We start from the raw sequence: 14,570 nt of genomic DNA, 5'->3' as shown, positions 1-14,570 counted from the left end.
ACTGATTATCGCCCCTTTTCAGGGCGAGATAAGCTACCTCACTTGAGAGAAAAGCATTTGAGCTAAGACTTAAGGTAAGATTTGGATATATGGAAATGGCCTTCTAGAGTCTAGTCACAAGGAAAAGCTTAAGCAAAAGAATGGATTGGGTAAACACAAGAGATGGTCACTAATTCCATTTCACTGGAAGATAATACTTGTTTAAAAAAAAAAAAAGAATGGCAAAAGGTGGAAAACTTTGAATGCCAGACTGACAAACCTTGTGTATTAGAAATAAGAGTTACTGAGAATACCTGACTAGGAAATGACATCATTAGTTGTTGCCTTAGGATAATGAATCTAGTGGCTGTGAATAAAGGATTCACCCCAAGGTGGCGGCGGCGGGGTGGGGTGGGGGTGGGGGGGTTGTTGCTGGAACCAAGGAATCCAGTTTAGGAGGTCTACAATAATCTATCCAAAATAGACGCTTGAGCATGTGTAGTAGCAATAGGAATAGAAAAGCAGGAAATCATGAAGGATACAGAGGTACAAAAATTGGCATTTGGTAGAAGGGTTTGAGAATGAAGCAAGGAAAGGGGTAGACCATGGTGGATGTGGTTTTTGAGCCTAGGTAGCCTAGCTGCAGAAATAGAAACTCCAGGAGTTGAAAAGCACACTTGAAAGGAGTTTCAAATATGTTGCATTTTAGGTGCCAAACCAAGTTAAATAGAACTTGCTCTCCGTGTATAAAATTAGGGAGAAGTGGGAGGCATCCATATAGAAATGACCAATGAAACTGTGTTTGTGAGAAGATGTAGAGAAGAGAGGCAATGAATATGAATGTGTGAATACGGCTATATTAGGATTCTTGAAGCCTTTGAAGGTCAAGAAGAGCCAGTGAAAGTAGATTAGGATAGCTAAAATGAAGTAATTCAGGGACTCAACAGAAAACATAAGAATAAAAAAAATTTTCGAGTAAACAATAAAAAGTGTACAAAGTACTCTGTCCCAGAATGCTTCAGTTAACCACCTCTCAGCAACCTATATCACAAAAGTTTGGCTTCTGAGGCGCTTTCTACCTCTTTTTGAACAATGGTGATTGAACTGTCATGTTTACTCCCTAACATTATTAGAATATTTACAGTGTAATCAGTTTAAAACAGGGATGTTTAAAATAATACTTCAGGTGGACAAGTAAACGTAAATATGTAGACACATACATTGAAGCAAAATGGCGGTGGGGGAGTGGGGAAAGACCGGTCTTTGAGAAATTTAGGCCTTCAATAACCTTGAATCCGAATTATTCCCTGGGTCCGTTTATAATGAGACAGAATGAATCTATACTTGCATTTCTTCTGTCCCTCACACTTACTTTCATTCATACTCACTTCGTGTCCTTCACAAAGCGTGCTGAGTACCCTGCACAGCATAGAAACATGTTTCCCTAACCAGTAGGCTCTTTCAAGTGCACGCCTCGATTTGATTTTAATAGCCTCCTTAGAACCCTTTAACTTACTGCTTTAGGAGCCATTAATGATACATCCGGTCTCTGCACCGAATACATTATCTTAAAGGAAATGTTTGATTTTAAAACCGAAGAGGGGGTCCCTGGTCTCCCACCGTCTCCCTCGTCTTGCTCGAGACGGGAGTGTCCTTTGTGAAAATTGTATTTTCAGTACAGTACATTTAGATGTTTTTTTCAAGAAAGACTTCCACTGTTTTTTCCTCCACCTAGCCTGGAGCATGTTCTGGATACTTTCAGTCGACGACACAGGAGCTCTCCAGCTAGGGAGCGGACGCCCTCGTCAACCCTCGCCAGCAATTCCCCAGTTCCCACTTCTATTCGGAAGGGAGGGCCCCTCCCCCCCTCAGCGCTCCCCCCCCCCAGCCCAGCAGTCTCCTGACCCCCTGCGGTCTGCGTCCCCGCCTCGCGGACCCGCGCGGCGGAGAGGAGCCTCCCAGGGCGGCAGCGACGGGGGGGTGGAGGGGGGCGCGGAGCCGAGGGGCCGGGAAGGGCGGACACAACGCGGCGCGCCGAGGTGGGCGGGGGACGGCGCGAAGCCCACCGAGGAGGTGGGGACGCGGTGCCGGGGTCCCTGGGAGCATCGCCGTGCCTGGCGGGGGGGGGAGTGGAGGGGCGGGGAGGGGACCCGGGGCGGCGTGCGTGGACCTTGTCCGCCCGTTCCCGCCGCCTCCGCCACGGTCCCCGGGTCGCTCCCCGCCTCTCCCCACCCTCCGAGGGCCGTTGGTACAGTCCCGCCGACTCCGAGAGCTTAAAAAGGGCCGGGGCCGCGGGCCGCAGCCGACTCGGTCCTGATTTGTGCGCGCGGCGAGTTTTCCCGCGAGCCCGGATCCGCCACGCTGCTGGGGGACCGGGGAGGGGTGCCTCTTGATATCTTGGTGGGGGGGCTCTTTAGCTGGCGGTTGAGCGTCTGGGGGTTGTGTGTGTGTGTGTGTGCGCGCGCGCGCGCGTGTGTGTGTGTGTGTGTGTGTGTGTGTGCGCGCGCGCAGCTGTGCAGCCAGCAGCTGAGGTCCCTCGCCCCCAGCTCCCCTGCGCTCAGCGCCAGCACTGCAACCCCGCAGAGAGCCGTGCGCGCCGCCAGCTCCGCGAGGGATGGAGCAGACCGAGGTGCTCAAGCCGCGGACCCTGGAGGATCTGATCCGCATCCTGCATCAGCTCTTCGCCGGCGAGGAGGTCAACGTGGAGGAGGTGCAGGCGGTCCTGGAAGCCTACGAGAGCGACCCCGCCGAGTGGGCGGCGTACGCCAAGTTCGACCAGTACCGGTGAGCGCGCCCTAGCCCTGGCCCCGAGAGCTCGGGCGTAGGTCTCCGACGCCCCGCGGCGCCCACCCTCGCCAGCTTTTTCCCGCACCCCCGCGCTGCGCCTTCTCGCGCTCGAGCCGCGGGGCTGGCGCTCGGCGCTTTGGCCCAAAGGCGGAGCATCCGGGCCTGGCCGGAGACTGCGGAAGGCTCCGGGCGCGGAGGCCACCGCACCGCTGCGAAGTGTTTTGTCCTCTTCTCGCCGGTCCACCCGGACGCTTGCAAACCTCCGCTTCTCTCGGCCTCGGGAGCTGTGCTCTTCCCTCCGGCTTGCTCGCTCGCCTCGGGCGCGGCGGTGCGGGGAGACCACCCCCCCGCCCCTCGCAGTGGCCCCACGCGCTTGGGCTCTCCTCGGCCCGCCGCCCCTGGGGGACGGAGCGTGCTTCCCGGAGAGAACTCCATCAGCCATCCCGAGAAAGGGGCGGCGGTGGAGGACACAGTCCCCCGAGCCAGTTCTCCATCAGTCGGTCGCCCGCGGCCGGGCGCCTGCCAACAGGCATTTTGCCCCGATAAAATAGCTGCTTTCAGCTCATGCTGCCCCTCCCAGGCCCATTTAACTTGCCGGACTGCGGGGGTTACTTCCACCCACTCTCAGGGTTGTGAATTCAAGGACTGCTTCCCTTTCAGCCCCCAGGCAATATGCTTTCTCGAATCCTTAGTTCTGAGGCTCTGGAATGTAAATGGGAGACTGCTGCTTGCCAGATGTGCTGGAGTGAGATGGTCCTTTGAAGCTCTGGCTTCGTGATATAAGTAGAAGTGGATCTCTCTACCGGTCCTCTAGCGCCAGAAGTAAAACCTGATCCCCTCTGAAGGGTGAGGGTTTTCTATTCTGAAAGGCAGCTAGTGATTCAGGCTTTATGGCTAGTTGGGCTGAGGGTAGGCAGAGGAAAATACTTGAAAGATAAGAATAAGCAGAGATTGTTTTCCTTGGGAGCAGTTCCTTTTAGTCACCCTACCTAAACATAGTAAGTGTGTTTGTCGGCAAGGGCTGTTTCCTCTGTATTTTAGGAGTTGAAATACAAAAGCGAAGCCTGCTTAAGATCCCATTTTCCACTTGTACATGGCTCCAGGAAATGCCTTTGGTTCCTATCCTTCTGTGGCTACCAGTAAAGCTAGCAGAGTCCACTTTTTCATTTTGCCGCTAGCTCCAAGTGAGGGCTTATTCTGGGCCAGGTACCTTTCCAGGCACTTTAATACACCCTATTAACTCATTTATCTCATGACAGCTCTGTGAGATAGGTACAATTCTTATCCCTGTTTTACAGACGAGGAATGGTAGGCAATAAAAAGGTTGGATTACCTGCACTGGGTCAGACTTGTATCAGGAAGCCGCTCTGAGAGTCAAATCAGCATCATTATTCCGAGTCCTCACTCAAAACAACCACTAACCTTCCAGCTGATGCCTGGCGCCATGAGTTTGCCCTCAGCCTAGATAGATCATTGACCAAGTGAAATTCACCAACCACCGTAGGCTGGAAGGGCTCTGAATCTTTAGAACAATGGCATTTCCAAGGGCTTTCAGTTCCTCTTGACTGACAGGCTCTGAATCACTTGAAATGCAAGCATTTGTGTTGATCTATTGCACCGGTATCCGGAGGTGCAACTAAGATAATGATGCAGTCCTGGGTGGGCAGCTGGGGCAGTGTGGAGAGAGAGATGTAGGGCAGTGCAGATCATTTTGATAGTATTTTTTTGTATGGCATAGGTGTCCCAGCACTGCGAAGGATTCTGATCTCTGACCTTGGGAAAGCCAGTGCAGACAAACCAAGACAGAATGTTCTAGTGTGAGCCAGATGGTAAAGTGTCCGGAAATAGCCCCAGAGAGGCAAGGGAGGTGACCCCAAGACTTGTAGAGGGAGAAAAAGAGTATCCTGACACCAAAAGTGGAGTTTATTGGGAATTAAAGGCTTTGTGCACAGCCCCTTGAGAGGTCATCAAGGGCTACCGAGTAAAGATGACTGACATCTAAAAAGCACTTACTAATCAACTTTCTCTCTCTGATCCCACTCTGCCAGCACCTGACCTCCTGCCTGGGGAGGAAAAGGGAGGAAGGGGCATTCAGGACATAAATGAACAGATGACCGTGTGATCAAACACTCCCCCAAATATGGGAGAAAGATTGCTTGTCTTAAAATATCTAAGTGAAAGTCATGATTTATATCAAACTTTGCTAATTAGATGGTGTGGATGGTAACTTTCCGACCAAGAGAAACTTTAAAAGTGGGTTTTGGTTTTTGTTTTACTGATGGTGTGCTTGTGGTCGTTTCGATTTGGGATTTTTTTTGTGGCCAGTTACTGGTTTCTCCTGGAAAAGGTTTAGAGTGTTATTTACTTCCCTATGGAGTGTCCTTTGTTGTATTCTTAAGTCAATCCCCACCCTATCTGTGGAGGAATTTTCATTATGAGTGCTTCTGAATGTGGTTTGTGTCTGGGTTTTAGCAAGTACTAAGGAGAATTCTAGAAACAGCTATTTAATGAAACCTTGTTTCTTACGTTCTGGTTTAGCTACAGGGAGGAAGGAAAAAAAAAACCATTAGCAACATGCTTGCCTAGAGCAGTAATGTACTTTGTAAATACCTCTGTAAGAAACTTATTCTTTTTATCAGTTTGAGGCTGTCAGGAGGAGAATCAAGGAATTTGCTTTTTATCCCCCGTTACCTTTTTTGTGCCATTAATTAAAACAGAGCACTTTTAAACGTGGTGATACAAAATACGAAAATGTCCAAAATGAACTGTGAAAAAATGCCTGGTTTTCACTTGTGCTGGATTTTTCTAATTAGAAAACCACATTTAAAGTTGTTTAGAGGTAGAAATGTTCACTTTTGTAAGTGAGCCATACTTTGTGACATACTTCTTTTTCCCAATGCATATTTCATCAACCAGATTCAAACTTCTGAATACCTTCCTTTCAGGTATACTAGAAATCTTGTGGATGAAGGAAATGGAAAATTCAATCTAATGATTCTGTGTTGGGGTGAAGGACATGGCAGGTAATACAGTTACTTCATTTGCAGATGCTTAGTCGATGATCTAGTCCAGCCTAAGAAAAGGACAGTACCAGAATGGCCACAGGTCTTGGGAGCATTAACAAATTTCATGTTACAGTTATTTGTTCAAAATGTCCCAACAGAAATTCTCATGGGAATTAACATCAGGGGTTTGGGCATACACCATGTATATCAAAACCAGCCCCCCAAATGAATAGTAAATCAAAGGAGATAGTAACCAGTTTAACTTAATCTCTCTTTCTCTGTCTGTCTTCTGTGGAGTTAAATGTATATGGAATTTTGCTAAAACTTGACCTTTGTGGTGCTTTGAAGTCTGTAAACAATTGCAGGACCAAAGACCAAAGGGTCCACATTTGGACCCAGAAGAGCAATTCACAAATTCAGAAAATTTCTTGCTACTTCAAGTTAATTGTTTACTGTCTTTGCCTTTTTTAATATATTTTTTTAGTTTTTTATGTAGAGGGCAAGGCACTTAAACTAATACCAATTCTTTGAAACTTGGCTCCTTAATTTGTCCCTAGTTTATACACTTGTGAGTATTGTTACCTCTGTAAACAGATCCTTCTCGGGCTTTTGAGAATGGTAAAAATAATACTTGCAGACCCGTTTTTGATGGGAGAGAGGAGACCTGAATTTATGAGATTTGGGGGTGTTAGGTCTATAGAGGATTTCACTCATACAGAATGGCATTGTTTTCATTCATTCTCTCAATATTTTTTGAAATCAGATTATGTCAAGAGTAGGACTAGGCTCTGTGGGTTTAGGAAATGAGTTCTTATGGTTTTATGCATTCAACATAGAAGATAAATGCTAATAATGTACAGGTTCATATGTTTTATTAGCCTAAGTTTACATAAATAAATATTTTCTGCAAACCCAATATACTTTCGTTCTCCCTCCATTGTTGGGAGTTAATCACAGGTGGGGTACTCTAAATCTACAAAATATTAACATGATGGCAGTAAAACGTGTGGGTGTTAACACACATACACATACCTTTTGTCCCCCAAAGCCAGGAGAAAAGAGAAAAGGCCTGGGGGCAAAAAAACCCACTATAAAGTGATCTTACAAGTGTGATGCAGTTACGAGAGATGATTATCTTTATCCTTTCTCAACTTTCTCTGAGGTTTTATAATCGAGTTGTAGCCCAGCTTAATTGAGTTCTTAAAAGCTATGACTTGCAGAAGATAAAAGGTTGCTGGTTTTGTATTTCTGTTATCAAAGTAGTGTTCCAACCCGATTTTTAAAAACGCACTGTTCTATACTTCGGTTATGCGTCAGCATTGCACCCCTATATGCACTGATACGAAAGACATAGTATGTTATATGTTGCCCTGAATGCTGTTAATTACCAATCGATGACAATTACAAAGCCAGCTGAAATGGTCTGTGACCTGTCCTCTTGACAGTATGCAGCAGTAGTAAGCTCGGGGCAGAGTGTTATGCGGCTCTGGGTGCTGCTGGACCATCCACTGAGTTTCGTTGTCTTTTTGTGTCTATATATAGCAGTATCCATGATCACACCGACTCCCACTGCTTTCTGAAGATGCTGCAGGGAAATCTAAAGGAGACCTTATTTGCCTGGCCTGACAAAAAATCCAACGAGATGATCAAGAAGTCTGAAAGAATCTTGAGAGAAAACCAGTGTGCTTATATCAACGGTAACTAACATCAAATACCTTTTTCTAAGGGCAAGTGGGAAAAGTCTTGAACTCCCTTCTGAAATACTGCTTACTTGCCCACGTCCAGCAGAATTTGGTTCATGGAGTCATGGTTTCAGATACTTGGAAAATGATCTAAAAGCAGTAGGTTTTGTTGTTTTTTTTTTAAGCTTTGCATCTGAGTTAGAATCACTTTATTCAAAATACGTGCACGTAGATGCACTGAAAAGTCATTTCCTGCCAAGTCTGAGGACAGTTAGCATCGAATATGAATTTACAAAAGTAGATTCTTTTATTTTTATTTTTGTTAACGATTTTGTTTTTGAATAATCTCTACACCCAACATGGGGCTCAAACCCACAACCCTGAGGTCAAGAGTCGCACACTGTGTGGACTGAGCCAGCCAGGCGCCCCAAAAGTAGATTCTCTTAATAAGGGAGTGAGGTCAGGCTGGAAATATTAGTCTTTGTGTTAGAAAATGTAAGGAAATGTTCTGGAAATGATTAAGAATGCTGGCTAGTCCCTGTTTTTATAAAATACATAAAGCATACTTCAAAGCGTGTTCACAAGGGAATCTTTATAGAGCACATTATACCAATGATTTATAGATCTCTACCAAGAATTCATTCTTTGTCCTAAATGTGATCTGGAAGAGCCAGATGCTTTTCAGAAGAGGCTGTGATTAACATCTGTATTTCTAAAGGAAATAGTAACTTTCCAAAAGGCCTGTTAAAGGCGGTGGGAGATCATTTTTGATTCCCATTTATAGACGAGATTGCCAACATATAGGAACAATAAATAACTCGTCTGAGGTCACTCAGCTTTTAAGTGCCCGTCAGGATTTGAACTCAAGCCATTTGATTCCAAAGCCCGTGCTCTTAATTGGGATGCCATCCCATTGATGTAAAATAAAATTTTACAGAGATTTTTTTCTGGCCATGCAACTTTTTTCTTATATCTTAAAGTCCCATATTAGTTTTGACACTTGGCCTGAATTTGGTCATTAGTTTAAGAATGTAAGCCGCTGACAAAGGTCAGATAGTATGGGAAATTTTCTCCCCCATTCACAAAACACAAAGGCATCCATTTTTCTTATGTGGCGGGAAGCTTTTATTTGAGGGTTGCTGTATATATAAGGCACACCAAATTTCCTAGAACAATTTTGTTGCCTGTATTACTCCCAGTGAAGCCAAAAAGCCTTTCAGAATAATTGCTTTCAGCTAGAGTCCCAGAGTCTTTGTGAAACTAGATTAGGTCTTAAAGAGAAGGTAAGCTTTTTATCCAAAGGTCTTCAGCGCAAAACCTATAGGAGCCAAGCAGGTAAGTGAGTCGTACAGGCCAAGAATAAGGCTGTGGGTCCTGGTGTGTGCAGGCCACACTGTCTAAGGGGGACAGTGATGGCCACTCAGTTCGAGCCACATGGTTCAAATTTCTTTTCCACCGAAGTGGGAAATTCTGATTTTTCTGGGAAATTTTGCCAGTTGGTAAAATATTGGGTGGGATAAGCTAAATATTTCTGTAGACAAATTGCCCGTAAGATCAAAAGCCTCGAGAGTTCAACCTTTGATCTTTACCGATGCAAGAGGAGTGCAGATGGGTACTGATGGTGGGAAGGATGTTTCGAGTACAGGGAAGAATGTGAGGGAAGGGAAGTCACAATCATTACAGAGAATGAAAAGTTCCGGAATGGTCTTGCTAGAGACAAGGGAGAATGGGCTTGGACAGGAGTAGGAAGAGAGTAGAGTGAGATGAAGGCCTGGGGCCTCCCAAACCAGCTGAAAGTAAGAGCTTGCTTTGGTCAGTAGAATTTTATTGGGAGTATCTTGATGGATTCCATAGCAGTGTGCAACATGGGGTGGAGAAAAAAGAAAGTTGAGACAAGGAGACCAAATTGCATAAAGGCAAATGGTAGACATGCCTGGACCAAACTGGCATCCATAAGTATCACCAAGAAAGGCCCAAGGTTATTGTGAGAGATGGTACACCATGGGCATAAGGAAAGGAGGCAAAGACGGATGGATGGATGGATGAATGGATGGATCGATGGATGGATGGGTGCGATGGATGGATGGATGGATGGATGCTGGGATTATTAATAGTAGATACCAGACAAGAGTTTGAAGGGCTTCTCTAAAGGATGATGACTAGGTTTAGTGGGGTCTGTCTTGAGCACACAAGGATGATGACTAGGATTGTGCGGCATGCATTGGGTAGTGTATGCGCTTGCAATTGGAGAAACAAATAATTTGTGTAAGGGTGGCCATCTCTTAAGAATGTAGAACTTAGGTTCAAATTGTGCTTAGGCCGGTCTGTTATGAGCAGTAAGCTATAGAACCAAAGAGTCTGCGTATCCGAGAATCACGTCCCATTTTGGGAAATGAGGAAAAAGGCTAAAGATCCCAGAAGTTGTGAGTTGTTGGAAGGTGGTCTAACAATAGCTGGGGTAGAACCTCAGTCTTCACCTTCTAGGTTTTGCTTTTGTCTTATATGAGCTCATGGAGCCAGATCATAAAGTATAAATCATAATTCGGTGCCTACCCTAACTATACTAATTAACCCTGAATTACTTCCTTGATTACTCCTCAAACTCTCTCCTAACGAGAAATTTTTTCTCAACATATTTTTGAGTATTTTGTCTTTCCTCTGTTCCCTGCCCTTCCTTCCTTCCTTCCTTCCTCCCTCTCCCCCAGGGCCCTTAGACTTACTTCAGTGTGAACTGATCAGTCTCTCTGCCAGGGCTCACCTGCCATCCTGGGGTCCTCTCACATCATGCAGGCTTTCCCTGTGCTCCTTCCCATTGCTGATCCCCTTTATTCCTGATCGCTTGTCTGCTTCCTTCTTGGTTCATGCTCTTATTTTGGTGGAAGATATCTTCATTGGCTCTATGAGAAAGAAAGGGTTCATGGAAAGTAAGTTTTTGAGACCTCATATATCTAAAAATCCCTATTCCACGCTTGCAACTTGATTGGTAAATTAGCCTAATGTGGAATTAGGACCTAGGATCTTCTCTCAGAACTATGAAGGTAATCCCTTGACTTTTCATTTCCAGTCTGTCTTCTTTTTGAAAGCCTGGTGCCATTCTGATTCTTGAATCTTTCTATGTAATTATTTTTTCTTTCTAGAAACTTTGGAATGCTCTCTTTTGGTATCTTTTCCTACCCCCAGCATTACAGTCCTGTACCTTGATTCATGACTCTCATTCATCGTGTTGGGTAGTCTGTGGGTTCTTTCGTTCTGGAAATCTGTGTCCTTCTATTCAAGAAAATATTCTCAAGTTATCTCTTTGGGGTTTTGTTTGGTTTTGGTGTTTTGGTTCTGTTTCTGAACCTCTTATTGCTCAGATATGAAACCTCCTGAACTAGTCATCTGATTTTTTTTTTCTTTCCTATTTTCTATTTTTATTCCTTTGTTCTTTGAGTCTTCTAGCTTTCTCAGTTTTTCTTCTACTTTCTATTCAGGTTTTTGTTTCAGCTATTTCTTTTTGTTTCTGAAAGCTCCTTTGTTCTCTGGTCCTTTTTGTGGTATTGAGCTTCTCTCTCTGCGTATATTAATCATAAAAAAATTTTTAAGTCTTCTCCTGAGCAGTGTCTGTTTCAAGGGTCTGCATTTTGGTGGGGGGTGGGGTGCTCTGGACCCTGTCTTTACTACTAGAGGCCTTGCTCAGTTGTCTGGTGGCCTTGGCTGTATGCTAATACTTGAAAACTGGGGACAAAAAAAAAAGTTAACTGGTAGCTCTGAACACATGGATGGTGTGTGTCAACTAGACTTCCCTCTAGGATAATCTGGCAGACATTTCTCCTTGAGGAACAACCAGTAGCGATATCTTGAAGAGCTTTGTTCTAGAGCCGATCAGATTCCCAGAGAAGGTGCTTCGCATCTCCTGTCAGGCCGGGGAGGGGGGTGGAAGGGGGGGGAATCCTGTCTGGCAGCATTCTGGCAGCTAGGTGGGGAAGAAAGCAGGGATTGTACCATTCAGTAGGTAAATGATCACTTATGTCACCTGGTAACATCACCTGTTTTTCACCTGGTATCCACCAGTCCTGAGTTCATGTGTTAGACTCTTTGTAGAGTATAGATCTCAGACTTGTACTCAGGGGAATGAGGGAGAAAAGTGGTAAAAGGGATTTGAGCCTCTACTTATAGGCTTTCAACCAGTTCTTGGATTTTTCGCCCCATCTTCATCCTCATTTCCAGAAGCTGCCATCCCTGAGCTGTTGATACGTAGATACAGATATGATATCAAGATGGAAGTCAGGTTAATTTTGGGCTCTCCCCATGGGGAGCTAAAGATTTAGCTTTCCGTCCTTGGCAAAGCTATTCATCTACTTTCAAGCTCTCAAACTTTTATGCTTTTATTGATGTGTTCTATTTTCCCATTGGTGTTGGTTTTTTGGGGGTTCTTTTTTTTTGGTCTTTGTGGGTTGATGCCTTTTTAAAATTGTTCTAATACAACTGTAGGGGGTTTTTGGGAAAGAGTAGAGGACACATTGCTTACTATCTTTAACTGGAAAGTCCCTTCGAAGTGACTGCTTGTCTGTATCAGATTGATTTATGATCTCAGGTGGTTGGCAAAACTTTTACCGGCACCTGTCAGTCATCTAAGCTCCTTTATCCACTTCTCCTTCTTGGGTATTGTGTAGATTCCATTGGCTTACATCGAGTAGAGAACATTAGCCACACGGAACCTGCTGTGAGCCTTCACTTGTACAGCCCACCGTTTGATACGTGCCATGCCTTTGATCAAAGAACAGGACATAAAAACAAAGTCACCATGACATTCCATAGCAAATTTGGAATCAGGACTCCATTTGTAAGTAGAAGTTCTCTCTCCTAGGATTAAGTGCTTTGTGGGTTGGCAATATGACCCTGTACGCATTGATTTTTTTCTTGTCCCAGATACTATTTGAATGTCTCATGGTAAGTATTCTTGAAGTGAAGAATGAGGTGAACTTTAATGTGGAGGAGGGGACCCTTATATCCTAATTCTTTTCTTTAATTTGGGAGAGGTTATTTTCCATTTATATTTTTTTAAAAACATAAATTAGATGCAAAGAATTATGTGTGGAGAAACTTAAAAGTGTATGCTCATTCCTAAAGAAAATGTTTCTTCATTTCTTAGAGAAATAAGAATAAAAACTATTATTTGATGTTAACTGCTTCTGCTCTGACTTAATGTTCACAGGCCTATGAACTAGAACAACACAAATCACTCCCATAGTTAACCTTCCCAAAGTCAAGGCCCTATTCTGATGATATAAATACATCCACCTGTTTTGATTGCCAGGCTGCTTTTTCTTGGAGCAGTGCTAATGTTTAGGCCACAAATCAGTGAGAGTAGACTCTGGTAATGTGTTCCCCCTGGAGGAATAAGTGTTTCCTCCTGAAAATAATCAGGCAGCCAACAGTGATTGGGTATGGCCAGTCTTCTCCTGCTGGTGAAATACATTGGCCATTCAGGGGAATGGTCTGGAATTCATAACAAGAATGTCCAGAAATAGACAATGCCTGAAAACCAGTACTGGAAACTATCCTCACAAATCTTAAGAAAGTACCGCCTTGGAGGGAAGCGAGGGCAGAATTTTCTCAGGTGATTGCCCAGCCTCATTGTCTGCATTCTGATCCCCAAGAGATAGTCTTATCACAGGAACAAAACAACAGGGCTCCCCGGCCAAAGCCAAGTTTTCATATATGGCTAGAAAAGCAAGGACTGCTTAGGAACCGGCTGAAAGTTCTTGCATAAAGATTCTTACACAACTTTTTGTCTCTTATAGACAGCTTCGGGATCCCTGGAGAACAACTAAGGAGCACCAGATCCTCTAAGGTTTTAGCTTAAGGTCTGCTAAAAGTTTTGCCCTGGACAGGGATGCCTCCAGCAGTTGCTGTCCATAATACACTTTACGAAGCCAATACTTAGATCTCCTGCAAGGCAGATGCTAATTGTCAAGCATTGAGCAAGTGGATAGTACCCCAAGCTACTGCAGAAGAAAAATCACACACTAAAGGAAAAACGGGCTCGTAATTTTAAAGGCCAATTAAGTGTTGTCCTGGTTTTATCCTCTGAATTCAGTGGAACCATATGGGGGGAATGTCAATGAATGTCAACAATTCAATGAAGATTTTTAGAGCTTTTGGAAACCCTTTGGTCTCTGAATTGTAATTAGCAATAAATAAAAACAAGAAACCACAGACATCAGATGCTTGCCTTGTTACTTGGAGGACTAAATGTAGGGGTCTTTCGTATCCTTTGTATGTTCTTAATATTTGCAGAGACTTTTTTGAATCTATGGATTTTATTTTTTCAGTCTTACTTGACAAATTCCTGTCCGATAAGTAGCAGGATATTGTAGACAGAGAAACTCAAGGCACTTTGCCATTTGGTAATGAAAGGGAGGGCAGAAGATTTTAGGAAAGTACCTGTACCCCTAAACCCAGGTCAAACCAAAAACACAAACTCATGTCTAATGTGTCCAGTGGTCCTAGTCAAAGACTTTGTATAACCACTAAAATTGCCAAATAATTTTAATAAAACTGGATTTGACTACAATTCAAAGTTGTCTTTCTGTTTAACTTGATTGGAATTTCATTTAATTCATACTTTCTTAGATTTCGATAGGGTGCCAAAAGCACTGCAAAAGATGCTTTTATGAGATAAGGTGTTGAGAGGGCCAAAAAAAAGCATTCAAAGCAGCTTACCTTTTTGTGCTTCACGTATGTTCACTAAATGGCCAGAGATACCAAGTCCCGGGCTTCTGGCCACCGTGTGGTTGGCTAATATGAGCAGTTTTGCCTGAAAATAATGTGTGGGTCTGTGCTTCAATGGGAATTGGTTCCCAGCATTTAAAAATAAGAGATTTCATAGAACAACGTGGAGATTTCTAGCGTCTTGAAAATTTGACGTCCCTGCGTTGCATTTTCATTGATGTCGGCTGGGCTCAGATCTGCCCCTTCCAATGGGGCTACCGCTCCGGTCTGGCCCACCGTCCAGCTTGCTGCTTTGTCCTGTTGATGTTACCTACAAAGACCGCATATGTATTTTGAGTTTGCTGCTCCGACTTCAGGCAGTCATTTTAGGAATACCTGTCATAATCTTGGAATTGATTAT

The 14,570-nt window shown here is 44.3% G+C and overlaps 1 protein-coding gene across 1 annotated transcript; it reads left to right on the top strand.

The window, feature by feature from the left end:
- The first annotated feature begins 2,113 nt into the window (after positions 1 to 2,113).
- Positions 2,114 to 14,012, top strand: CDO1 (cysteine dioxygenase type 1). The gene is made up of 5 exons (XM_028092635.2): positions 2,114 to 2,763; positions 5,712 to 5,789; positions 7,314 to 7,468; positions 12,109 to 12,278; positions 13,240 to 14,012. Exons 1-5 carry the CDS (start codon positions 2,594 to 2,596, stop codon positions 13,267 to 13,269), a joined length of 603 nt encoding a protein of 200 aa, XP_027948436.1. The 5' UTR covers positions 2,114 to 2,593; the 3' UTR covers positions 13,270 to 14,012.
- The last annotated feature ends 558 nt before the right edge of the window (positions 14,013 to 14,570 follow it).

Source organism: Eumetopias jubatus, unplaced genomic scaffold (genome assembly GCF_037043125.1).
Source record: "Eumetopias jubatus isolate StellerSeaLion01/CBP00866 unplaced genomic scaffold, mEumJub1_p1.0 scaffold_5, whole genome shotgun sequence".
Lineage (NCBI taxonomy): Eukaryota > Metazoa > Chordata > Mammalia > Carnivora > Otariidae > Eumetopias > Eumetopias jubatus.
This window is presented reverse-complemented; position numbering and strand designations above follow the sequence as displayed.

Bases quoted from the DNA above. Each gene is read 5' to 3' on its own strand.
- CDO1 (XM_028092635.2), top strand. From the start codon at position 2,594: ATGGAGCAGACCGAGGTGCTCAAGCCGCGGACCCTGGAGGATCTGATC. The intron at 7,469-12,108 runs GTAACTAACATC...GGTATTGTGTAG, and splicing joins CCAGTGTGCTTATATCAACG to ATTCCATTGGCTTACATCGA. The intron at 12,279-13,239 runs GTAAGTAGAAGT...TGTCTCTTATAG, and splicing joins TTGGAATCAGGACTCCATTT to ACAGCTTCGGGATCCCTGGA.